The 26,624-nt window shown below is 44.0% G+C and overlaps 1 protein-coding gene across 1 annotated transcript in view; it reads right to left on the bottom strand.

The window, feature by feature from the left end:
- SH3KBP1 (SH3 domain containing kinase binding protein 1) overlaps positions 1 to 26,624 on the bottom strand; it is a 368,936-nt gene that overhangs the window by 154,422 nt on the left and 187,890 nt on the right. The window contains exons 5-6 of the mRNA XM_065400133.1: positions 6,256 to 6,385; positions 497 to 571 (exon numbers count right to left, since the gene is read on the bottom strand). Coding sequence (XP_065256205.1) covers positions 497 to 571; positions 6,256 to 6,385 — 205 coding nt within the window. The remainder of the gene's footprint in view (positions 1 to 496; positions 572 to 6,255; positions 6,386 to 26,624) is intronic.

Genomic DNA, 26,624 nt, shown 5'->3' with positions numbered 1-26,624 from the left:
TCATTTTTAAAGAACGCAGGGTTTTCTCTTTAAAATTCCTTTACACTTTTTTCTTTAAAGAAAAATATATTTTATATGTTCAACAATCGTTGCATGCAAGTTTCTTATAAGTAAAAGCAACAACACACTTCAGAGAGTATGGTTACACTCCAGAAACCTACACGTCTCACATGGCTGAAATCATCAGACCAAAGGCTTTGCATCCCACTCCACACCTATGGCCTAAAAAGAACACAACTGACAGCTTGTTGCGTGCTCACATACATTGTATAGATATATACACACATACATGCACAGAGAGAATGAGAACACTTTCTCATTACACTACAATCATGGCATTTGTCAGCAGCAAATAAGAGTTAGCTCACAGACACATCTACAGTGCAGCCATAAGTGAGTAATGGTGACACACTTTACAAGTGTAGATGAATCAAACATATATTGAGGAGTAAGACTTCATCTTTAAAATTGCCTCTTGAATTTTAAATACACTCACTGTTATAGCGTCTGTAGCTGTCAATCTTTGCTTGTGCCACTCTGTACAGAACTGTCCCATGAAAGGCAGACTTTCCTGACAGCAAATGAAAGAAAAGAAGGAAAGAGGAAACAGAAGAGGGGAAGGAGAGATCGAATGATGGTAAAAAGAAGGTAGAGGAAGAGTTTTTAATCTGTACTTTCAATTACTAACATTTAAAGAGTTCTATTAGCAAAATGAGACCATTAGCTGCACTGACTGTACATGAAGTTAAAAATATTCTCACTGCATGTATGTCAGATAGGGAAATCTCTCTTGATTTTGCTAAAGCTACCTTGGTTGAGTTATATAATGTATTGTTTCCCATAATCTCTGATGGCCAAATGAGAGAAAATTTGGCCCATAAAGTTTTATTTTACATGTGTGAATGAACAGAAAAAATGTGCGTCTCCTTTTTTGTCTCTATCTGAGATTTAAAGACAGCCTGAAAAGACTTTTCAAACATTTTTTTCTTGTTTGTTTTTTGCCCTAAGCCCTGTCTATAGTAGGGAAATTCTATCAATATCACTGCATTGATGTACTTACTTATGCCAGTCCATGCCCCTGATTTAGACATACTTCACTGGCAGGTCACTGAAATACCATTAGAAATATCAAAAACAACATGTTTTGCTGAGGGACTTATTGAAGGTTTCAGATATTGATTATGAACTTTAACAGTTCTTAACTGAAGGGATGACATGTTGACTCTTAAAGACATTTTTTTAACCCAGTGGTTTATTGAGCTAAATAGATATTAACAAAAAAACAAACAAAACCTGAAGAGCTTTAAACAGTCTGAACAAAGACTGCTTCCCATTTCAGTTGATTAAGGCTATGCCTTTACTGCCAAAAAAAAAAAAAAAAAAAAAAAAGTAGGGTTTTGTTTGTTTGTTTGTTTGTTTACAGTGAGACAGCTAACATGTTAGCGAATATAGATTTCATTGCATATCATTCTGTCATAGTCCTACCAGTTCTCCAGTAGTCCAAAACATCTTCTAGGGAAAAAAACAGTTAGAACTGTATATATACTGTAATAAACAGACAGAAAAAAGTATACCAATGAAAACATCCATCGCCATCTGTCTACATAAGCAAGCAACAACAAAAAAGGCACAAAGCCCTTCCTCCCCTTCCCAGATCATCTTTAAGTGAAATCTATTATAACATTCACTCCGCTGTTAAGAAAGCAGAGAAGGAAATGTTTGGCTACATGACAGTGAAGAGACAGCTGAAATTTAAAAGAGTTAAGATGTATTACATTGCCTAACTAAATCATTAGCTGCAGAGTCTAACATCAATCTTAGTACTGGCACTCATGATTTCTTAGCGACCATGGCAAAATGTTTTTAAATATCCAATATATTAAATTAGACCTAGTCATATCTTAACTTACACACACACAAAAGAGATAGCAAGATATATCCAGTAGTCTTTAAATGCTGTGATATTGCCACAGGCATATTAAAATGACTGTGAAATCACCCCCTTCAGATATGACTTTCATTCATTAGGTTATAATATTCAGTTTCATTACACATGACAATTTTCCTGATTTTTTGTTAAGCTGTAATGAGAAGCTGTGGTATTTCAGAATATCCTAAAACCAAATAAACAAATGTTAAGACATCTGAGAAATCTAGCATACACAACTTGTGGATGTTATCTACTACCAACAGACAACAACACTTTGAAATCAATAGGACTCCTGGAAAAATAAAGAGTTACTCAATGTGAGCATGGGTATGAAAATCAAGCCTTAATGAAGTGCTGCTGCCGGCAGAGCAAAAAAAAAAGCCGAGTGCTGCTGCTGGCAGAGCGAAATATCGGGACAAATTGCGTCCCGACCAGAGATCGGTTGGGACGCAGGACAAACACCGAAAAATCGGGACGTCTGGTCACCCTATCTGTAATGCATCTTTGAGGAGGGGGGGATATTACAGTCATTTTATAGATGGGCCAAACATTTTTTAAATGATCTCTGATCTTGCGAGGCCCTTACTTTCCAAAATGTCAAGGCACCCAGAACTCATTGGGAATTACAGTTTCTCAGCCCCTCTGAAAAACTGGGCCCAACTGAGTTCCAAATAGAGTATCCAAGAAAAAGATTCTGGATTCCTCAATCCAAGTCACTTCTCTAAACTACTAAAACATTTGCTTGTCCTAAAAAAGGGACACCGCATAAATAAAAAGAGATGGCCCCAAATTCCCATAATTTATATTTTATTTTCTTACATAGAGGAGAGGGGGTGGTATTCCATCAGAACCTCTCTTGGAGCACCAAGGACATACCTTATTCCCTCTGCACTTTCTCCACTCTGAGAGCCTTGAGCACAGCCCCTGTCTGTCTGACCTGTGGCACTGGACAATACTCTCTCCAGAGACAGTAAATAAGACTTATTAAAAACCAAATCATGATAATATTTTGCATTTCTACAGTCCATTTCACCTGAGGATCCCAAACTGCTTTACAAACCTTGATTAAGCAAACTGCATAGAAGACCTATAAAAGTGAATAAGTATTATTGTACCCATTTTTCAGGTGGGGAAGCAGAGTTAAGTCACTGCCCCAGATTACATTATAACTCCCCAATTCTGCAACTGGATCTTCATGGGCAGATCTGAGTCTGTGCAGATCCCCATTGACCTCCAAGGCCACACAGACTTGATTGCATGATTGGGATACAAGTCTGTCATCCAGAGTAAACATCTAAGATCTGACTCTGAGTGTCCTGTGTTATAATCACTAGATATAGTCCATCTCAATCAGTGCTACTCCTGGGCCATGTCTGCACTGCACCACAGGGTGGATGACAGCGGTCTGAATGGCAGCGCACACCATAGTGTTGCGCTATAACTGTGCTGTGTGGATGCTGCTGGAATGAACTATAAAGTACCTAGTTAGCATTAACACAGTCCTCTTTCAAATAGAACTGCATTCATGTGAACTAGATACATTTTAGTTTGTGCCAGTAGTGTCCTCACACGGCAGCTAGATGGCAACATTTTGGTGTACTTTGCAATTCACACCTGTAGTCCACTCTATGGTGCAGTGTAGTCAAGCTACTACAAAGCCTAGAGATGTTGTAGTCCTACATGATCCTACCATCCCTCAAGAAACTGCAGCACGAACATCCCTTGTCTTCCTCCAAGCAAGGAGCTGAATTGGAGGCCTGAAATTAGATCCCTAAGTTAAGTCACATACTGTCTCCTGATGTATTTATATTTGCTTGATCTACAACTCTTCCTTCTGAAAAAATAGTAAATATGGATATTTTAAGTGGCATTTTCCCACTGATGTGTGTGCCTAATGCCTATCTAATGTATAGATTTTTAATATACATATTGAGGTACCTGATAAAGCCTTATAAATGGCCATGCATTGATGAGGTAACAGCTGTAACCATTACAAGAACTCAGTCACTCCTTAGCTCCCTTGGAGGAATGTGTATGCATAACTTCCATGTTGTTCCAATCCTGGACTCATTAAAATGGAGAACAAATCTCCCAGTGACTTCAATGGTACAGGATCCGGCCCCTAAAGGGATAATGTTAACTTGGAAATTGTCAATTTCTAAAAAATAATTACAGGGACTACAGCTGTGCCCTGTATTCCCTTTGCCTCTATTTGTGGCTTCATCATATTTTTCCATTTTAAAACTATTTTGCTGCTGTCTGAAACACCCACATAAACAACAGTGAAACTGGCTAGCTACTAAGCATATTCAAATATTCAATTTACACAAAATGAAAAAAACAACATTCTCTCACCCTCTTTCAGATAAAGTAATCTTAGGTATTACTTAGGAGAGAAGGTACAAGTGATTTCAGACAGATGTAATTTTTATGTTGATGATGTCCCTTTAACATGAATTTTATAATTGGTAGGGTTTTATCAAGTGAAGAGGCCCAAGGGAACAATCTGATTACTTAACTAAATTGGCTACCTCTGTCATTATGGACAGAACTGAAAGGATATAAATAATTTACACTTACTTTCCTTTGTCAAATCTGTTTAAAGCCATTTCTGGGACACTTATCATAACAAGTGAGCACTTAAGACTTAAAATGAAACATTAGTAAAGAAAAGGAATGTTTTTCCTCTCGTACAGGAAAAGGGGGGCCCATCCTGTAAATCTACCTACCAATAAACATTTTTATAAAGTACCCATCAGTGTAGAATCTAGGAGATAAAATACAGATTCCAAATTGAAGCGTCTATGAATTAACTTGTGAAATATTATCGACAAATTGGGATTAATTCTATCAAACTTCATTGCATTTATACTGAAAACATTATAATTGCAAGTAGTAATTTTAAAGTGTAATCTGCCTACATATTGGAACATGCAACTTCAATATTACTCCTGGATATTAATTTCCCCCCTGCACCTCTCTTTAAATTGCTGAATATTTTTAAAGCAGTTTAATTTGAGATGAAGCAGCATTCTCTACGAAGATCATACCAACCCCAAGCATATAGAGTAGGTCACTAATACCTGTCCTTATAAGAAATTAGAAAAACCCTCTTCCAAACACTACACTAGTTTTTTTTTTTTTAAACAACCTTATTTCTGTGGCATAGAATAAAGACAACAAATCTTTTCTAAGTAAAAAAACAAACAAATGTTGCGTTAAGACATTTTCAATTAAAAAAATTCAGAACTACTGGATTTTCACCTCTCATCCATAAGTGTATTATAAAGATTTTGTTCACGTTTGGCAAGTTTAAAAGTTTGGCATAGTCCCACAAAAGCATCACACTTCATCCAGTTGTGCCTAACTCCTGTACAGGTTTCAAAAGAACACCGCATGACCAAGTATTAAAAATGCTGCAAACAACATATGGCCTGGCAGGGAGCAACTTATCAGGTAAATGTGCACTTATGCTAAAATATGCAAATAATGTTGGAATATTTTTAAAATACAGGATCTAGTGACCACAGAATTTGGAGATAGCACCAAGAATCTTTACTTGAAGAAACTGAAACGCAGCAAGACAGAGGAGTATCCATTTCATACAGGAGCAGATTTATGACTCAGGTTAATCTTCTCCTTACATCAAGGAAAAAGTTACAAATTGGGAGAATCCACTACCAAGCTGACACTACTGCAAACTTAGTTACCAAACATGCTTTTCACCTGCAGCAGTATTGAAAATCCAGGTGAGCGGATGGCGCAGTGGGAGAACCAAATCTGAGTCCCAGTTCTGGCCTTTTGCTCCTTTGGCTAGCAGGGATTGGGAATGATGGATGTGGAAGTAGCATGCTCAGCACCTGGAGGGAGAAAGTGCCGCATGTCCCACACCAATAATTATGAATCCTTAAATACCCAGGAGGACTCATTGAAGAAGGCCTGGCACTCCTAGTCCCCTGCTAAAATAAATAAGTAAAACCATTGTATAGGCGTTTTGGTAATTTTGTTCAGCTACTGCATGTAAGGACAAAATGGTAGTGTATTTTCATTATGAAATAGAAGCCCTAAAGTTATAAAATGGCATCATTTCCTGGGCCCTTCATGGTTGTAGCTGGATTGGTCTTTAATGCAAAGTGCTATAATTAAGGGGAAGGTGCTAATACCCTTATAGCATCAACAGCCAACCAACCTTTTCCTGACACCAGCTTTAGAACAAGGCATTCTGAAACTCTTCCAAGCAAGAGATAAGACGATCCCAGCATACCAGCAAGTCAATAAACAAGAAGAGGAAAAACAGATTGACTTGATAACACTTTGTTCCTTACTTGGCTTTATTAGTTGTTCCTCCCGTGCAATTTCCACATCATCAGAATCAACAGAAAGTTCCTTTATGAAGTTGGAAGGAAACATGCCAGTCTTTCCATGCAGAATTCCTTCCCACCAGCCCTCCTCCACCTGCACCAAGACAGAAACAGAACAAAAAGGGGTGTTAATATATACAGCACTTCTTTTATTAACATGTTTTAAAATACACATTGTATGAAGAACAAATGTGAAAACACCACTGATTTTGAGCTGTTTGTACACATTTTTACAAGTATGGGATGCACTTTGCATGTGGTATTCATCTTTTTATATGCACGAGATGGATGTATATTATCTGTGCGTGTCTGCAGTTTTTTTATTTGTTCAATCGTGGGAGTGGACAAGCCATTAAATAAAATGACTGTGCAATACTTCACAATTACAGCACACCAAGTACACTTCACATTTGTAAGAATTCGTTCAACCACCAAAGAAATGCAGCCGTTGAAATACGACAGCTCATTAACTGTGTGCAGTAACACCACACCCCCGTTCATAATAGGATGTGAAAAAGAACACTAACTGAGAAATTCTGTATCTTTACAAACAACTTCTTTAGGTTTCCACTGCATGACATGACACACGTATTATGTAAAAGTTAAGGAAACTGCAAAGACGGAGAGAATATGAAGAACAGTACTAATGTGTGTTAGATTCCAAAAGAGTCAACAGGACCTACAGAAATAAATAATAACGGGAGCAAAAGAAGCAAGCAACTTCCTAATGTAATTCTCGTAGAAAATAAATACATCACCTAAAAATGATTCATTCCCTCATGTGTAACCTATCCAATATGGAATGGGAGCATCATACTAGGAAATGACAGTCCCTACATACCAAATGCCTTTAGGTTATAACATGACAGCAGGGAATGATTTATTCTCTGCATCAGATAAGCATATCTTTGACAGATTAATATTTTCCATTCATCAGACACTGCCCATCCACAAAAAAGTGACAGGAGAGGACAGCTTCAGTCTGTGAAATATCAGTCTCTAATGTGGTTTGACCCATCTCCTTTCTGCCAAAAAAAAAAAAAAATTATGAAAACCAGATTCCAACTTCTTTGCAAGTTGTAGCTGTTTATGTTTACTAATTTTTTTAGAAACAAAAAATTAAAACAGTTTCAGTTATTTGCTAAGAACTCAGCTACATATCAAATATTTGTAAAAGTCTCAAGTTCTTACATTTATTATTTATTTATTTATCATTTATTAAGAACATATCCAGGATGCCAGCAACAACTTATGGCAAATTTCTCAACCTATAGATGAAGTAGCTGAATCTTAAAACCCAGACATATACTGTGATTTATTTTGATATATTACTATAAAGTACATTTACCAAGTTATTTTTACTTTAGGGTTTTTTTCCCCTCCTGCTTCTCGTACAAATTCTTGTCCTTTTAGGCTGATTTTTTGCCTTTAATTTTTAATGAAGTGGCAAATCAATATGGCTATTTTCATTTAACAACTTCAGTACCTTACCATGCCAAAAAACCTTGTTCATGCATCAGTAACATCAATGAGATCAAGCACATCTCTAGGAATAATGGCTGCTAGCTAACTGCTGCCTTAGAGAGAAGAAGAAACAAGACATTCTGGGTGTATCAGTGGCCCCACTGAAAGTCAATGGCAAAACTCCTATTGCCTTCAGTGGGGCTAGGATTTCAGCCAGTGTTTTCATATGTCCTAGAAAAATAATACTTGTTTGTTTTTGTCTTCTCTGGTCAAACTAAAAAGGCTGGGAAAAACAGAGAAAAATAAACAATAGTATTTTCAAAAGCCAGACCTTTCATATAATAATTTTCAAAGAGGAAAATTATAGGGTTAAAGTCCTTAGGTGCACCTTTTAATACTATACATATATAATATATTTCTACTTATAATACTGTATTATTCATAGAAGACATTATTGATCAAAACTGAACCTTTATTCGTTACCCATACTACCCTAACAGTTACTCAAGTCTGACTTACTGATGACCAAAAGATGAAGCACAATGGAATTATGCAGACCTTTAGGTCCCAATCTCACAAGCAAATAGGATTGAGCCCTTAATGCCTTTTTTCTGTGTGCTATAAAACCAAAACCAGACCAAACAATATTATCCACTTACATCCCTCCGAAGTAATTTTTTTCTGTATTTTTCCTGTTGCATAACACTGTTTTCTAATAAATTAATATCAGTACCATGTACACACACACACACACACACACACCTCATCATTATTCACACTTAAATCATCTGCAATGCTTACTGACGACTACTGCATGATATTTCCAGTGTCTGCCCAGTGAGCAAGAGACTAGAGCCAAAAGTGGAATCTTCCCAAAACGCTATGCAAAGAGATGTTCGCAAAGGATACTGGGGAGCTCCATGTTTTAATAAATATTTTTTTCAACAACTGCATTATACAATATAGGTGTGCGCATGCACATTTTTATCAACTTTAAACACACTAGTTAGAGATTATTTTGTACAGCAAACTACATATAAAACTGTCTCCAGGATTTAGCAGCCCAAAATGGGGACAACCCTGTGCCATATGGTTTGAAATGATGTGATAATTCTTAGTCAATAAAAGCTTACAAATGGAAATGCATTATTCATGTGAGTAGCCTATCAGAAGGTACAAGTATTCAGTAAAATCTGTTACTGTAGCTAAGTGCTTTCAGGATGTATGCACCTGGGTCCTAATCCTTGCCTAGCATTCATGCACTGTAAAAATCATCCTCTTCTTTTTTTACCTCACCCACAGAACAGAAATCAGGGTTCCTGTAGTAGAGGAAAGGTTCTTGAATTAATTCATCTCCTATTGACAATACTGTATACACTGTTTTTGGTTCAGCCTGTCTCCCCTCCCCCATTGGTTAAATCTTCTGGCAACCTTAGAATCATAGAATATCAGGGTTGGAAGGGACCTCAGGAGGTCATCTAGTCCAACCCTCTGCTCAAAGCAGAACCAATTCCCAACTAAATCATCCCAGCCAGGGCTTTGTCAAGCCTGACCTTAAAAACCTCTAAAGGAAGGAGATTCCACCACCTCCCTAGGTAACCCATTCCAGTGCTTTACCATCCTCCTAGTGAAAAAGTTTTTCCTAATATCCAACCTAAACCTCCCCCACTGCAACTTGAGACCATTACTCCTTGTTCTGTCATCTGGTACCACCGAGAACAGTCTAGCTCCATCCTCTTTGGAACCCCCCGTCAGGTAGTTGAAAGCAGCTATCAAATCCCCCCTCATTCTTCTCTTCTGCAGACTAAACAATCCCAGGTCCCTCAGCCTCTCCTCATAAGTCATGTGCTCCAGCCCCCTAATCATTTTTGTTGCCCTCTGCTGGACTCTTTCCAATTTTTCCACATCCTTCTTGTAGTGTGGGGCCCAAAACTGGACACAGTACTGCAGATGAGGCCTCACCAACGTCGAATAGAGGGGAATGATCACATCCCTCGATCTGCTGGCAATGCCCCTACTTATACAGCCCAAAATGCCGTTAGCCTTCTTGGCAACAAGGACACACTGTTGACTCCAGTTTCTCATCCACTATAACCCCAGGTCCTTTTCTGCGGAACTGCTTCCTAGCCATTTGGTCCCTAGGTCTGTAACAGTGAATAGGATTCTTCCGTCCTAAGTGCAGGACTCTGCACTTGTCCTTGTTGAACCTCATCAGGTTTCTTTTGGCCCAATCCTCTAATTTGTCTAGGTCCCTCTGTATCCTATCCCTACCTTCCAGCGTATCTACCACTCCTCCCAGTTTAGTGTCATCTGCAAACTTGCCGAGAGTGCAGTCCACGCCATCCTCCAGATCGTTAATGAAGATATGGAACAAAACCGGCCCCAGGACCAACCCTTGGGGCACTCCACTTGAAACCGGCTGCCAACTAGACATGGAGCCATTGATCACTACCCGTTGAGCCCGACAATCTAGCCAGCTTTCTATCCATCTTATAGTCCATTCATCCAGCCCATACTTCTTTAACTTGCCAGCAAGAATACTGTGGGAGACCGTATCAAAAGCTTTGCTAAAGTCAAGGAATAACACATCCACTGCTTTCCCCTCATCCACAGACCCAGTTATCTCCTCATAGACGGCAATTAGGTTAGACAGGCATGACTTGCCCTTGGTGAATCCATGCTGACTGTTCCTGATCACTTTCCTCTCCTCTAAGAGCTTCACAATTGATTCCTTGAGGACCTACTCCATGATTTTTCCAGGGACTGAGGTGAGGCTGATTGGCCTGTAGTTCCCCGGATCCTCCTTCTTCCCTTGTTTAAAGATGGGCACTATATTAGCCTTTTTCCAGTCATCCAGGACCTCCCCCGATTGCCATGATTTTTCAAAGATAATGGCCAATGGCTCTGCAATCACATCCGCCAACTCCTTTAGCACCCTCGGATGCAGCGCATCCGGCCCCATGGACTTGTGCTCGTCCAGTTTTTCTAAATAGTCCCGAACCACTTCTTTCTCCACAGAGGGCTGGTCACCTCCTCCCCATGCTGTGCTGCCCAGTGCAGCAGTCTGGGACCTGACCTTGTTTGTGAAGACAGAGGCAAAAAAAGCATTGAGTACATTAGCTTTTTCCACATCTTCTGTCACTAGGTGCCTCCCTCATTCAGTAAGGGGCCCACACTTTCCTTGACTTTCTTCTTGTTGCTAACATACCTGAAGAAACCCTTCTTGTTACTCTTAACATCTCTTGCTAGCTGCAACTCCAAGTGTGATTTGGCCTTCCTGATTTCACTCCTGCATGCCTGAGCAATATTTTTATACTCCTCCCTAGTCATTTGTCCAATCTTCCACTTCTTGTAAGCTTCTTTTTTGCATTTAAGATCAGCAAGGCTTTCACTGTTAAGCCAAGCTGGTCGCCTGCCATATTTACTATTCTTTCTACACATCGGGATGGTTTTTTCCTGCAACTTCAATAAGGATTCTTCAAAATACAGCCAGCTCTCCTGGACTCCTTTCCCCCTCATGTTATTCTCCCAGGGGATCCTGCCCATCAGTTCCCTGAGGGAGTCAAAGTCTGCTTTTCTGAAGTCCAGGGTCCGTATTCTGCTGCTCTCCTTTCTTCCTTGTGTCAGGATCCTGAACTCGACCATCTCATGGTCACTGGTTCCCATCCACTTTTGCTTCTCCTACTAATTCTTTCCGGTTTGTGAGCAGCAGGTCTAGAAGAGCTCTGCCCCTAGTTTGTTCCTCCAAAACTTGCACCAGGAAATTGTCCCCTACACTTTCCAAAAACTTCCTGGATTGTCTGTGCACCGCTGTATTGCTTTCCCAGCAGATATCAGGGTGATTAAAGTCTCCCATGAGAACCAGGGCCTGTGATCTAGTAACTTCTGCTAGTTGCCGGAAGAAAGCCTCGTCCACCTCATCCCCCTGGTCTGGTGGTCTATAGCAGACTCCCACCACGACATCACCCTTGTTGCTCACACTTCTAAACTTAATCCCGAGACTCTCAGGTTTTTCTGCAGTTTCATACCGGAGCTCTAAGCAGTCATATTCCTCTCTTACATACAATGCAACTCCCCCACCTTTTCTGCCCTGCCTGTCCTTCCTGAACAGTTTATATCCATCCATGACAGTACTCTAGTCATGTGAGTTATCCCACCAAGTCTCTGTTATTCCAATCACATCATAGTTCCTTGACTGGACGGCAAAGGGTGTCTTCATCTTGCCAAGCCCCATATGCTGTCAGTACTGCTGTCACACTACATTTTAAGTATAACAACATACATGAGGGTGAATGAAGATATTTCATTAGCCTACTTCATATATTTATGGGAGGTAAATGGCTCCCATTTACCATTTTTACAGAACACATCACCAACCAATGTTATGCGTGCGGGGGAGATGGGTCTAACAGTGAGGGTGCTACACTCAGCCCCTCCTCCACCTAAAATATATGATGATTGGCTATCCTGTGTCTCATATCTGATTGGGTGGCTGTGGAAAACCATTTCTGCAGAACCCACACATATCTCTGTCAGTAAAAAGCTTTTTCTCTGAGATTTAAAGATATTAACATTAAATGTTGTTTAATTATTATTAAAAGTACCCCAAAACTCCATCAAAGTACCTTATGAGCTAAGTTCCCTCAAAGTGCATGGCTATCAAGGGCCACACAGGCGGGAATGCTTTCCCCCGGCCCCGAGCTGTTGCGGTGAGAAAGGGCTGGAGTGAGTCCTCTCTCCCCGCCACAGCCCCAGGGCAGCCTGCACCCCAAACCCTTCATCCCCAGCCTCACCCCAGAGCCCGCACCCCCAGCAAGAGCCCTTACCCCCCTGCACTCCAACCCTCTGCCCAGCCCTGAGCCTCTTCCCATACCCCAAACTCATCCGCGGCCCCATTCCAGAGCCTCCACCCCCCAGGCAGAGGCCTCAGCCCCCGCACCCCAGCCCTGAGCCCCCTCCCACACTCCAAATCCCTCGGCCCCACCCCTGCCACACATCACCTCCATATTGGTGCACATAACAAAATTCATTCCGCACATGGATGTAAAATATTAGAGGGAACATTGTTTATGAGGTTCCTCCAAGGAAGTGGCATATATAATTTTAGTTTTTAAAAACCACTAAAGCAAAAAAAGACTTTCACAGAAAAACACTGTGGGGCAGACTCTGGTACCACAGCTTTCACTGAGATTACTCATAGAGTGAAGCACCATTTGAGGCAGATAAGTGTATCTAGCCCAGTGATAGGAGGGTTGTTGGAGAAAGCAAGGGTATGAAATGTATTCCAGATAAAATGAAAATAAGTCAAAATGTAATGTTGGCACTGTTACAAGACAGGAACTGATGAAGTATCCCAGAAGATGAAATTCTGGAAAGCAGTAAAAGGGGAACTATTATTGTTATTTACATTTCTAAATACTGAAAAAGGCTCAGATATTATTTAGATGGAGGGTAAGTACCTAGACAATCAGAGAGAGAGAGAGAGAGAGAGAGAGAGAGAGAGAGAGAGAGCGCGACTAAACACAAAGAGGCACAAAAGGGAGTTCTAAAATACTGCCAGGGCCTACATCATTCAGCTTTTTAAAAATCAACAGAGACGTCTGCCTATGTAAAGTATTCCAGATGGAATAATTTGATCAGTGTCTCAAAATCTGCAAGCAAATGTACCATGTTGCTGCATTCTAAAGAAGAAGTGCTAAGAAGGAACTAAAGAATCAAACTGTGTGGGCAGGAGGCCTTCATGAAATAAGCAAAGACACATCCAAAATAAAGTATACAACTGGGGGGAAAAACCACCACACAGCCATATCCAATACATGCCTTTCCATGGAAAGGGCTTTGACTGGAATTGACACCTTGATTTTTAATATGATTCTCTTTTCCAAACAAGTCTCTTTTCAATGGTTGGGGACACAAAGAGACAGACAGCAACACTCATAATCATCTTTTCTATGATACCAGCAAGATTTTCTCAAGTTAAAGAAAAAGTAAGAGATAGCTCCGACTCAGCTGGGAATAGTTTATCCAAGCCATTACGCCCCCGCCACCTATAGAAATCCTGCTCAGCCGAGGAGGATACGATCGCTGCTTTGGCTGCTGAGGCTTGCAGGGTTTCCGCTGGGTAGCCGGTGTGTGCATGCTCAGGGACTTCATTGTCACCCTTGAGTCCTTAAGGCTATGTAGCCTTGAGTCTGTCTTTTCCAAGAACAGGCCCTCTCCGTCAAAGGGGAGGTCCTGCAGTGTCTGCAAAAGCTCCAGGGGCAGGCCGGAGACTTGCAGCCAGGAGGTATGCCTCATCACGATCCCCGAGGACAAAGTACATGTGGCCGAAGCCTGCAAAGAGGTCCATGCCACTGTTTTGCCCTTATTAACCAAAGCCGCAAACTCCTCCCTGGACTCCTTAAACTTCAGCATGGAGTTCCAGGAGTTAAAATTGTAACGATTCAGGAGTGCCTGCTGATTAGCGATCCTGACTTGAAGGCCCCCGTAGAATATACTTTGTGTCCAAACAAATCAAGGTGCTTGGCGTCCTTTGATTTGGGTGCTGCAACCTGCTGGCCATGCCATTCCTTTTCGTTCACAGAGGCAACCACAAGCGAACAGGGCTGCAGGTGGGTGAACAGATAATCATACCCCTTTGACGGGTCAAAGTACTTCCACTCCACCCCCTTGGCCATCGGGGGGATGGACACAGGGGTCTGCCGGATCGTCGTGGTGTTATTTTGGATGGTCCGGATAAGGGGCAGGGCCACCCTTGATGGGACTTCCGGAGTCAGGATGTCCACCACGGGGTCCTCCAACTCCACCATCGCCTGCAGGTTCATGTTTTGTGCCACCCTGCGCAGGAGGTCCTGTGGGCACGGAGGTCTATTGGAGGGGGACCGGAGACCGCAGTACCTGCCACCACCTTGTTAGGTGATGAGGAAGAGGAGGCCATGGGTGGGAGAGGGTTGTCCAGGTGGGAGAAGGTCATGCCAAGTGGATCTGTGCCAGTGCACGTCGACAAGGTGATGGGGAACGGTGCCATGAAGCTGGGGAGTGGCGCTGGGACCTGGACCGGTGCTGAGATGTTGACCGGCATCGGGAACAGTGTTGAGCCCGGGATCTGCTCCTCAACGATGACCGGCGGGCATAACGGCACTGCTAACGGGATCGGCGACAGGAGCCGGAGCAGCGCTGCGAGTACAACCGGTGCCAGAACTACGAGCGGCAGCAGGAATGGTGCCGAGAGCAGAATTGGTGCCGTAGTTCAACCGACGATGCCGATGGGTGAATCAGGGTCGGCTTGCCCCGAGTTGGTGCCGTGCACGGAGGCACTGGGGCCTTGGCATGCCACTGAGGGGATGCCGTTGCCATCATGGCAATAAGGTCCCTTGCAGCCGCAAAAGTGTCCAGCGTAGATGGCAGCTGGACTGCTAGCACGCTGTGGGTCGGGCGGTACTGGAGTCAATGGCTCTCCTCTCGGGACTGGAGTCAATGGTGCCGGGCCCGCAGCCTGTGCCCCTAGATGCTCCTCTCCGGGATGCGTCTCTGCGGGCGGTTCCAGGGAAGCTGGCTTCTGTAGAGGTAGGCCACCCTTTTCCGGCTTCCGGTGCTGCTTCTGGCCAGGAGAATGGAAGCGGTGCCAGGGAGCGCCGGTGCTGTGGGTCTCGGTCTGAGTCCAACCGCAGTGCAGCTCCCACTGCTGCCGCTGGAGTGCTGCACACCGATGCGCTTGGTGCCGGGTCTTGGCACGCCACAGGAGGCTGAGGGCTAAGAGCCGCCTCCATGAGGAGCTGCTTCAAACGAAAGTCCCACTCCTTTTTAGTCCGGGGATGAAACCCTTTACAGATCCTGCACTTCTCTGCTTGATGAGCCTCCCCCAGACACTTCAGGCAAGAGTCATGGGGGGGTCGCCCATTGGCATGGGTTTAGAGCAGGAACCGCAGGGCTTGAATCCCGGAGCTTTGGGCATGAGCCTGAGAGGAAGAAACGGGGAGGAGGGGAAAAGGCCCCCAACCCAACTAACACTAAGTAAAAACCAACTATAACTAACTAACAACTATTAACTATTAACTATGAAGTATAATGCTAGGGAGAGTGGAGAGCAAGCGAAGCAAGACTCCACAATTCCAACGACCATCACGGAGGCGCCGGGTCGACGGGGGTATATATCAAGCGTCATGAAGGTGCCACTCGAGGGGGCTCCACAGCCGACCCGCCAGGTGTTGCTAGGGTAAAACTTTCCGACAGCCGTGCACGCGGTGCGCGCATACCTAATTGGAATCTATATGAGCAAGCACTCGAAGAAGAAGATAGTATTTTAAGTGAGTTCACATATAAAAGACAAAGTTAAAAATGGTTACAAGCAAGTAAAAATAAAAGCGCACATCTAAAAGTCTAAAACTTAATCTATCAAGGTTTGGTTCAAGGCTTTGTTCAAGATGACGGTTCTCACCCCACAATCTGCCAGCAAGATGTGGCTGACCTCTCATTTCAGTCAGGATCTCTTCCAGAGGCCCTAAGGTGCTGATTATTTTGTCTTCTTAATGAAAGAGATAATTTGGGATTCACTGCCCCTTTCCTTTTATAGTAGATTTAATCTTTGAAATGAATTCTTCTGAAGGATACCCCCTCAAAGTAAAGTTCATTCAAGTTGTGAGGAAGGCGACATGGAAAGTTCCATGCTCCATCTTCCCCCACTTGTGTTTGCTGAAATTCAAATTATTCTGGTTCCTGCCATCTCCTCTTCCTGCTGTTTTGATGGTTCTATTTACCACTTATCTGTAAACTGAGGTAAACACACATTCATTTGTTTAGGATTAGGGTGATCAGATGTCCCGTTTTTAAAGGGACAGTCCCATTTTTGGGGACTTTTTCTTATATAGGCGCCTATTACCCCCCCATCCCCGTCCCGTTTTTTCACAGTTGCTATCTGGTCACCCTATTTAGGATAGACCTGTTTAACAACTCTTGCTGAGGCAGGGTTGTCTGTTTTGAACATGTGCTAGTATCATCATACTGGGGGATTACATATCTTTACATATCATGTTGCTACATACATTTCAACATGATATTGTTGACCAGTGAATTATTAGTTTTCAAATGATACCTAACAAGGCATATTTTGTACAAAGATTAAGAACGTGAATATGGAAGTGCTTTGGGCCATAATGTTGCTCTCACCATAGTGTCTCAGTACTTCACGAACATTAATGAATTTAGCTCCACAGCATTCATATGAGATTATGTGATATTACAATCTCCATTTTACAACTGGGGAACTGAAGCACAGAGATTGAGGCCAAAACTGTCAAAAGTGTCCACTACTTTTGCAAGCCCAACTTAAGACACCAAAGGCCTGGTTTTTCAGAGTATTTAGCATTTTAATAGAACTTTATATGTTCAATGCACAGGTCTAATCCACCTCATTTCCAGCTGTGAACAGTCAGCATTTATGCAAATCTGGCCCCAGGTGTCTCACATTGGCCACTCAGAAAATGAGGAACACACAATTAGCATTCAAGTGTGAAAAGTCTGGTTAAGTGACTTGACTAGCATCACATAGGAACTCTGGGGTCCTATAGACAACAAGTTCCTTCACTACATACTCCTGGGGAAATTCTGTGCCAAAAAATTAAAAATTCTGCATACAGTATTTTAAAATTCTACAAAATTCTGCATGTTTTATTTGTCAAAATAACACTATATAATCATACCAGTTTCAATTATTTTGGTAATTTATTTCAAAATACCTGTCAGCAACTATGTCTGTAACAATACAGACAACAAAAGATTCCCCCAGCAGTAGCAAGTTAAAGAAACCCCTATGACAACCCAGTTCCTGTTTCTCTGTTATGTTTTAGTTGGATGCCTCAGTCTAGGTGTGTCACACGTGCTAACTGGGAACATCTTGGGGGAAAACTCTCCCCCTCTGGTCTCAAGACACCCACACCCCTAGCCCCCAGAACATAGACGCAGGGCGTCGCCTCCCCTCCCCCCCCCCCAGACACCTGCATCCTCCTACACCCCCTGAGCCCAGCTGCAGGGACAATTATCCCAGACACCCACATCCCCCTACATTCGCAGAGCCCAGGGATCCAGAGAGAGAAACAGCCTGATGCTGGGTCCTAGGTTTGTACAGAGTTTCCTGAATGCTGCCTTCTTTCTTCAGGGTGTTCCAGGAACTGCAGCTGCTGGGAACCCTCCAGCTCCACCCACCCACCCACACACTCCCCTCTCCTCAGCAGTGTCCTGTATTTGGAAGCTAGAGACCAGGGCTTTGCTGGGTCTAGCAGCCCCTAGTGGCGAACAGCAGCTCTGCAGCACCAATTCTGCAGAGAAAAATGAAATTCTGCATTGCACAGTGGTGCAGAATTCTCCCAGGAGTAACTACAAACCTACAAGCTTCAATGCCAGAACACAGTCTCATCCTGTGCACTGAGTAAGGCAGAGGATCTTGTGGAAAAAATTGTATGTGAACATGTAACCAAAGAACATATGTCACTGCATGTGCACAAGGGGACTGAATTAAGATTGCACAAGTAAACTTAATGTGGCATTTCCTAACTTTTAGTGCTTAAATTTGCAATCTTAATGTTCTTTTAATGTATGTTTTTAAAATCGTAATTACTCAATTTAAAAAAACAAACAAACAGAAATGTCATAATCTGGAACAGTACTGCCCCTCAACTTGGGCCATCTGCAGGTTCAGACCCTTAGATCCATAGCAGAGTTCTCTACCACTTGAGCTAACAGAGTATCTCATAGCAGTAATATTGTTATCCTCTATGTCAGTGTTTCCCAGACTTGGGACGACACTTGTGTAGGGAAAGCCCCTGGCGGGCCGGGCCGGTTTGTTTTCCTGCTGTGTCCACAGGTCTGGCCGATCGCGGCTCCCAGTGGCTGCGGTTCGCTGCTCCAGGCCAATGGGAGCTGCGGGAAGAGGAGGCCAGTATGTCCCTCGGTCTGCTCCTATCAAACCCACTTCCAACTATGAGCTTCTTCACCCACCTCGTGACATTCTCTTCCCACACCATTTCTTACTACTTTGCATTTAAGGCAGGTTGCTTCCTCCTTATCCTCGCAACCTGTGTGACAGCAGGGGGAGCATTGAGAGCACAAAAGAGGCAGTCTCCCTGCTCTCAGTTCTGATGCCCAACACCCCAGTGGCCCACAGCAACTAGGAAGAGCTATTGTGGGAAAAATCCTGCTCAGCCCATATATCTCTTACATTCAGCATGCTTGGTACAGACATAGGGTGACTAGATGTCCCAATTTTATAGGGACAGTCCAGATTTTGGGGGCTTTTTCTTATATAAGCGCCTATTATCCCCCACCCTCTGTCCCGATTTTTTACACTTGCTGTCTGGTCACCCTATACAGACAGAAGGTATTCAGCAGGGCCGTCCAGAGTGGGGGGGGGGGGGGAAGTGGGGCAATTTGCCCCAGGCCCTGAAATGCCGCCGAAGACCCGGACCGCTGCTGGGTGAGTACAAGCGCCGCAGCTCCCCCGCTTTGCCCCAGGCCCCCTGAATCCTCTGGGTGGCCCTGGTATTCAAAGGTTTATAACTTTATCATATGTGAATGAATTTTGGTAGGACCAGCAAAAGACACATCCCTGACACTACGGCCATCCCTCTGCCAAATTTTAAGCTCTTGTGCCAAAGCTTCTCAATAAAATGGTTATGAGAATTTTTTAGTCTGAGCAATAAAACGTTACCAGTGTAGACTAGCCTTTAGTTAAATTAGTGCAACTTTATTGTGTAGACAAGGCCTAAAATTCACAGGCATGGCGTCATATCTCATACTTGTGAATAAAAAAGATTTGGTGGGTGGAGGAGAGGACTGGGAATAGTGAGGATAGCTGTATGACCGAACCTTGCAAAATTTACACAGGGTAAATAATTTTTTAACAAGCAAATAAACTATCATTCAGGTTTTCATCTTCAATCACAATGGTCTAGACTGAACAAGTAAATTTTGTGCTGGTGCTACTAAATATTAATGAACTTTTTGCAAAGCATGATTCATATAATAGGTTTGTGCATTCATCGTTTGAATGCACGTTATGGTACATCATAAAGTAAAACTTTACAGAAATATGTTTCTGGTTTGCACAACTGAGATGCTTATATTCTTAATAATTCCACAGGTTAGGCATTCACAGCTTAAAGATACATTATTCTAAGTAAAGTGGTATTTATGGGATGTCAGAAGTGCCATGGTCCACACTGCAGTGCTATGCCTTTGTACCCAGTAACATTGACATGCAGAAAGACAAGCAGTAAATTACTGCTGCAGCTTTCTGTGGCAGATAAAGTTCCTGTGAAATGGTGGAAAGCCTGCTGTACTTCCATAGGAATCATAAGGGCAGTGGGGCAAGAATAGAACACAGACAATCTATTCCACATCACCATTCTAAAAAACAACCCTGGTTATAATAAATGCCCTGTTATTATACTCACTGTGATCTTAAGAATTTGATTTTGCAGAATAAATTTTTTCTTCCATCAACCCAGTCTGGTATCACTCAGAAGGCTAAGATAACACCCTGTGTTGCACTAATGCAGCGAGGAGTGAGTACGGAAGATCCTGTATTTGGGCAAATGATAATGTAGGATATTTCCCTAGGACACAAGTGAGTATTAGGAAGGGGCAACAGCTCATCTACTTCTGCACTCCTTATTCTCTAGCCAGCTGCCATAGGTGTTATGGTCAACAGCACGTGCTAGCCATTGGCAAACCTTTTCAGTGCAGCAGTAAAAGTAATCCCAGCAGTGCTTCCCCCAGGTCTGCCCAATAGAACCTTGCCTTAGCTAATACATTTTCTTAGAGCAGAGAATCTGCAAGACAGTCAGGCTCCCTTCAGCAGCCCCAATCAAGACAGAATTATGAATTCCATGCCAGATGTGTGTATTACTAATTGGATATATTTTAAATATTATGTAAACCAGGGCCGGTACTACCATTTAGGCAAACTAGGCGGTTGCCTAGGGCGCCAAGATTTGGGGGCGCCAAAAAGCGGTGCCCCCAATTTTTTTTACAGCGTTCCTACGCCCCCTCCCCGAGCGCACGGTCGCCGCTCCACTTCTCCCGCCTCCCAGGCTTGCGGCGCCAAACAGCTGTTTGGCGCCGCAAGCCTGGGAGGGGAGGAGAATTAGAGCGGGGGCGGCGTGCTCGGGGAGGAGGCGGAGCAGAGGTGAGCTGGGGTGGGGAGCTGCTGCACGGCTCCCCGGGGGGGGGGGAAGCTGCCACGGGGGGGGTGCCTCAGGGCGGGGGGGGGGAGGTGCCGCAGGGCTGGGGGGGGCGCAAGGTGGAAGTTTCGCGCCCTAGGCGAAACTTCCTTGCACCGGCCCTGATGTAAACACCTACTTCTGAAAAACATTCCCTTAACTATGAGCACAGGTGTGTATGGGGTGGAGGGTGAGGGAGTGGAATGTTTCATTTTCATATGTCTACAACTTCCACATGTAGCGTAAACATTTTCAATCTCATCTGGATTTGAAAAATTGTACTGACTACAGAAAAGGGGAGATATTAAAGTGTGTGTGAAAAGAAACAAGAGATACATTTATTGGCTGAACTTTAGAGGGCTCCCAATTAAATTAGTTACTTATACGATTCATTGGAGGGTGATAGTTCTTCCTCATGGATGGCCTATTTAGATTATGTTGGGAGGGCTTTTTATTCCATCACCTTGTTCTTCAAAGATAGATTTATCAAGTTTTAAGTGAGGCAATTCAAGGAAGGTTTTCTATGTTCATGTAAGGTCTAATATGTTTCAAATTGCACAGCAAGAAGAGCTTAAATTCAGTCTTGGAACTCATTAGAATGTTGGGTGAATAGTGTCATCCAAATGTCCTAGCCAATATCTTGTAATCTTGACATCCTACATTACAATTCTGCTCACAGCCAAAATAAGGTTAGTTAGGTGATATGAGATGTCTGGTTCTGGGAAGGACAATGTGCACTGTGTGCACTCAGGTTAAAGAAGAAACAGTGATTACTAAGCCCCTCACATTTGGATATGTCAAGTTTAGTCTTTTTACAGGCAACAGAGACCTGACCAGATTGCAATGAACTTTTTTTTTTTTTTTTAAAGAAATGGATTGTTGGTCATTTAAGTGACAGATAAAAGAGAAATAAAACTGGCCATATCCTCAGCAGAATAACAAATAAATCATGGCAGCTGAAAACCTGCCTTTTATTGGACTTTTCATCAAACTGAATCCTTAGATAGATCGTTTTAATGCTCAATAAATAAAATTAAGTGACTTTGAGCATATCCTGATTCATTCTAAAGATTCCAGGTTAGTATTTTAGTTCCCAGTCCTGATATTTAAATCAAGACCATAACTTCTAACAGCTTCAATGGAGCAAGATCAAGTCCTCAGAAGGTGTAGACGGAACACTATAGAATTGATCCGACAAGCAGATCTGCGTGTGCAGAACCACTTGCAAGTTCTAAGGTTTTGGTTCTAAGCATCTAAACTTTTGTAAATGGTGCCCAACCTTAGAAACCGATCTGTGTTCAAATGCCACTGGGTGTGGAGTATGCACATATTCCTGCCGGTAAAGCTTTGAAGCAGATCAAATTACAACAGAATCATTTGCGAACAGGGGCTGCTAACAGGGAGTTTCGCAAGGGAGTTTGGAAGGGGAGTGGGAAGGGGGCGAGGGTCCCTTGCAGGGCCGGCTCTAACTTTTTTGCTGCCCCAAGCAGCAAAAAAAAGCGCCGCCCCCCGCCGAGCGCCGCCGGAACCCACCCCCCCAGAGCGCCGCGCCCCGCGCCGCCCCCCAGCCGAGCGCCATGCCGCGCCGCCGGAACCCTCCCCCCCAGCGCCGCGCCCCGCGCCGCCCCCCCCGCCGCCGGAGCCCGCCCCCCCCCCACCGAGCGCCGCCGGAACCCCCCCCCCCAGCGCCGCGCCCCACGCCGCCCCCCCGCCGAGCACCGCGCCGCCGGAGCCCCCCCCCGCCGAGCGCCGCGCCGTGCTGCCCCCCGCCACCCCAAGATTGGCCGCCCCTTACCAGGTGCCGCCCCAAGCATGTGCTTGGTTGCCTGGTGCCTGGAGCTGGCCCTGGTCCCTTGCCAGTTCTATCTGTTTTCCCTTTATTCCCCTTAAAACCTAAACTTCTTGCTTAAACAACCCTTTCAGCGGACAGGGGACTGCAGACGGGAGTTTGACAGAGGGAGGCTTACGATGGTTAGGAAGACCCGCAACACCTGTGCCAGCACTGCTTCTGTCTCCTCCACCTGCGCCTGTAGCCAGACAGAGCGCCTGAGCATGGATGCTTCTACCCAGATCCTGGTGTGGTTTTGCAGAGACTGTAACTTGCAATTTCCACTTACTGATATCCAGGCTGGGGGGACCATCCAATGTGAAAGGTGCCTGCTGGTGGAATCTCTCAGGCAGCAGGTGGGAGAGCTACAGGAGGAGGTGGCTAGGTTGAGGAGCATCCGAATCCACGAGCAATTCCTGGACAGTGTCCATGTGGAGACAGCTGAGGTAGCCGTCCCAGTACACAGGACTGCTGATACACCACTGGTGGAGGAGGAGATGGCTCAGGGTGGACACTGGCAGCTGGTTACTTCTGGCAGCAGGCAGTGCTCCACCCCTGCTCCGAACCCTCCCGCCGTGGTAATAGGTAACCGTTATGCTCTTCTTGATACAGGAAAGAAGGAATCACCCCCTACAGTAAAGGAGGAGAAGCCTCGTACCCCTAAGGCTGGGAGGTCTGCTGCCACCACTGCGAATAGGAAACGTAGGGTAGTGGTGGTCGGAGACTCTCTGCTGAGGGGGACGGAGGCGCCCATCTGTCGCCCTGACATTTCATCTCGGGAGGTATGCTGCCTGCCGGGAGCCCGTATCCGAAATGTTACAGAGGCATTGTCGAGGATTATCCAGCCCTCTGACTACTACCCCATGCTACTCATCCATGTGGGCACAAATGATACTGCGCGGTGTGACACTGAGCGGATCAAGAGTGACTACAGGGCTCTGGGAGTACGGGTGAAGGAGTTTGGAGCGCAGGTGGTATTCTCTTCGATTCTTCCTGTCAAAGGTAGGGGCCCGGGCAGAGACAGATGCATCATGGAGGTGAATGCCTGGCTGCGAAGATGGTGTCGCCAGGAGGGCTTTGGCTTCCTAGACCACGGGATGCTATTCAAGGAAGGACTGCTAGGCAGAGATGGCGTTCACCTTTCGAGGAGGGGAAAGACCCTATTTGGACACAGACTGGCTAACATAGTGAGGAGGGCTTTAAACTAGGTTCGACGGGGACAGGTGAGCAAAGCCGACAGGTGAGCAAAGCCCATAGGTAAGTGGGGAACATGGAGACCTGGGAGATGGGTCGGAAACGAGAGGGAGTGTGGGCTATATTGGCAGAGAGAAAGGAGGGTCAGGACAAAACTGGGAGGAAAGATCAAACCAGTATCTTAGGCTACATCTACACTACAGGGGGGGGTCGATTTAAGATACGCAAATTCAGCTACGCGAATAGCGTAGCTGAATTCGACGTATCGCAGCCGACTTACCCCGCTGTGAGGACGGCGGCAAAATCAACCTCCGCGGCTTCCCGTCGACGGCTCTTACTCCCACCTTCGCTGGTGGAGTAAGAGCGTCGATTCGGGGATCGATTGTCGCGTCCTGACGGGAGGCGATAAATCGATCCCCGAGAGGTCGATTTCTACCCGCCGATTCCGGCGGGTAGTGTAGACCAGGCCTACGATGCCTATATACAAATGCGAGAAGTATGGGTAATAAGCAGGAAGAACTGGAATAATAATAATAAAAAACTGGAATAATAATAAATAAATACAACTATGACATTGTTGGCATCACTGAAACTTGGTGGGATAATACACATGATTGGAATGTTGGTGTGGATGGGTACAGCTTGCTCAGGAAGGATAGACAGGGGAAAAAGGGAGGAGGTGTTGCCTTATATATTAAAAATGTACACACTTGGACTGAGGTAGAGATGGACATAGGAGATGGAAGTGTTGAGAGTCTCTGGGTTAGGCTAAAAGGGGTAAAAAAACAAGGGTGATGTCATGCTAGGAGTCTACTACAGGCCACCTAACCAGGTGGAAGAGGTGGATGAGGCTTTTTTTAAACAACTAACAAAATCATCCAAAGCCCAAGATTTGGTGGTGATGGGGGACTTCAACTATCCGGATATATGTTGGGAAAATAACACAGCGGGGCACAGACTATCCAACAAATTCTTGGACTGCATTGCAGACAACTTTTTATTTCAGAAGGTTGAAAAAGCTACTAGGGGGGGAAGCTGTTCTAGACTTGATTTTAACAAATAGGGAGGAACTCGTTGAGAATTTGAAAGTAGAAGGCAGCTTGGGTGAAAGTGATCATGAAATCATAGAGTTTGAAATTCTAAGGAAGGGTAGAAGGGAGAACAGCAAAATAGAGACAATGGATTTCAGGAAGGCGGATTTTGGTAAGCTCAGAGAGGTGATAGGTAAGGTCCCATGGGAATCAAGACTGAGGGGAAAAACAACTGAGGAGAGTTGGCAGTTTTTCAAAGGGACACTATTAAGGGCCCAAAAGCAAGCTATTCCGCGGGTTAGGAAAGATAGAAAATGTGGCAAAAGACCACCTTGGCTTAACCACGAGATCTTGCATGATCTAAAAAATAAAAAGGAGTCATATAAAAAATGGAAACTAGGACAGATTACAAAGGATGAATATAGGCAAACAACAGAGGAATGCAGGGGCAAGATTAGAAAGGCAAAGGCACAAAATGAGCTCAAACTAACTACAGGAATAAAGGGAAACAAGAAGACTTTTTATCAATACATTAGAAGCAAGAGGAAGACCAAAGACAGGGTAGGCCCACTGCTTAGTGAAGAGGGAGAAACAGTAACAGGAAACTTGGAAATGGCAGAGATGCTTAATGACTTCTTTGTTTCGGTCTTCACCGAGAAGTCTGAAGGATTGCCTAACATAGTGAATGCTAATGGGAAGGGGGTAGGTTTAGCAGATAAAATAAAAAAAGAACAAGTTAAAAATCACTTAGAAAAGTTAGATGCCTGCAAGTCACCAGGGCCTGATGAAATGCATCCTAGAATACTCAAGGAGCTAATAGAAGAGGTATCTGAGCCTCTAGCTATTATCTTTGGAAAATCATGGGAGATGGGAGAGATTCCAGAAGACTGGAAAAGGGCAAATATAGTGCCCATCTATAAAAAGGGAAATAAAAACAACCCAGGAAACTACAGACCAGTTAGTTTAACTTTTGTGCCAGGGAAGATAATGGAGCAAGTAATTAAGGAAATCATCTGCAAACACTTGGAAGGTGGTAAGGTGATAGGGAACAGCCAGCATGGATTTGTAAAGAACAAATCATGTCAAACCAATCTGATAGCTTTTTTCGATAGGATAACGAGTCTTGTGGATAAGGGAGAAGCGGTGGATGTGGTATACCTAGACTTTAGTAAGGCATTTGATACGATCTCGCATGATATTCTTATCGATAAACTAGGCAAATACAATTTAGATGGGGCTACTATAAGGTGGGTGCATAACTGGCTGGATAACCGTACTCAGAGAGTTGTTATTAATGGTTCCCAATCCTGCTGCAAAGGCATAACGAGTGGGGTTCCGCAGGGGTCTGTTTTGGGACCAGCTCTGTTCAATATCTTCATTAACGACTTAGATATTGGCATAGAAAGTACGCTTATTAAGTTTGCGGATGATACCAAACTGGGAGCGATTGCAACTGCTTTGGAGGACAGGGTCATAATTCAAAATGATCTGGACAAATTGGAGAAATGGTCTGAGTTAAACAGGATGAAGTTTAACAAAGACAAATGCAAAGTGCTCCACTTAGGAAGAAAAAATCAGTTTCACACATACAGAATGGGAAGA

This window comes from Emys orbicularis, chromosome 1, assembly GCF_028017835.1.
Source record: "Emys orbicularis isolate rEmyOrb1 chromosome 1, rEmyOrb1.hap1, whole genome shotgun sequence".
NCBI lineage: Eukaryota > Metazoa > Chordata > Testudines > Emydidae > Emys > Emys orbicularis.
This window is presented reverse-complemented; position numbering and strand designations above follow the sequence as displayed.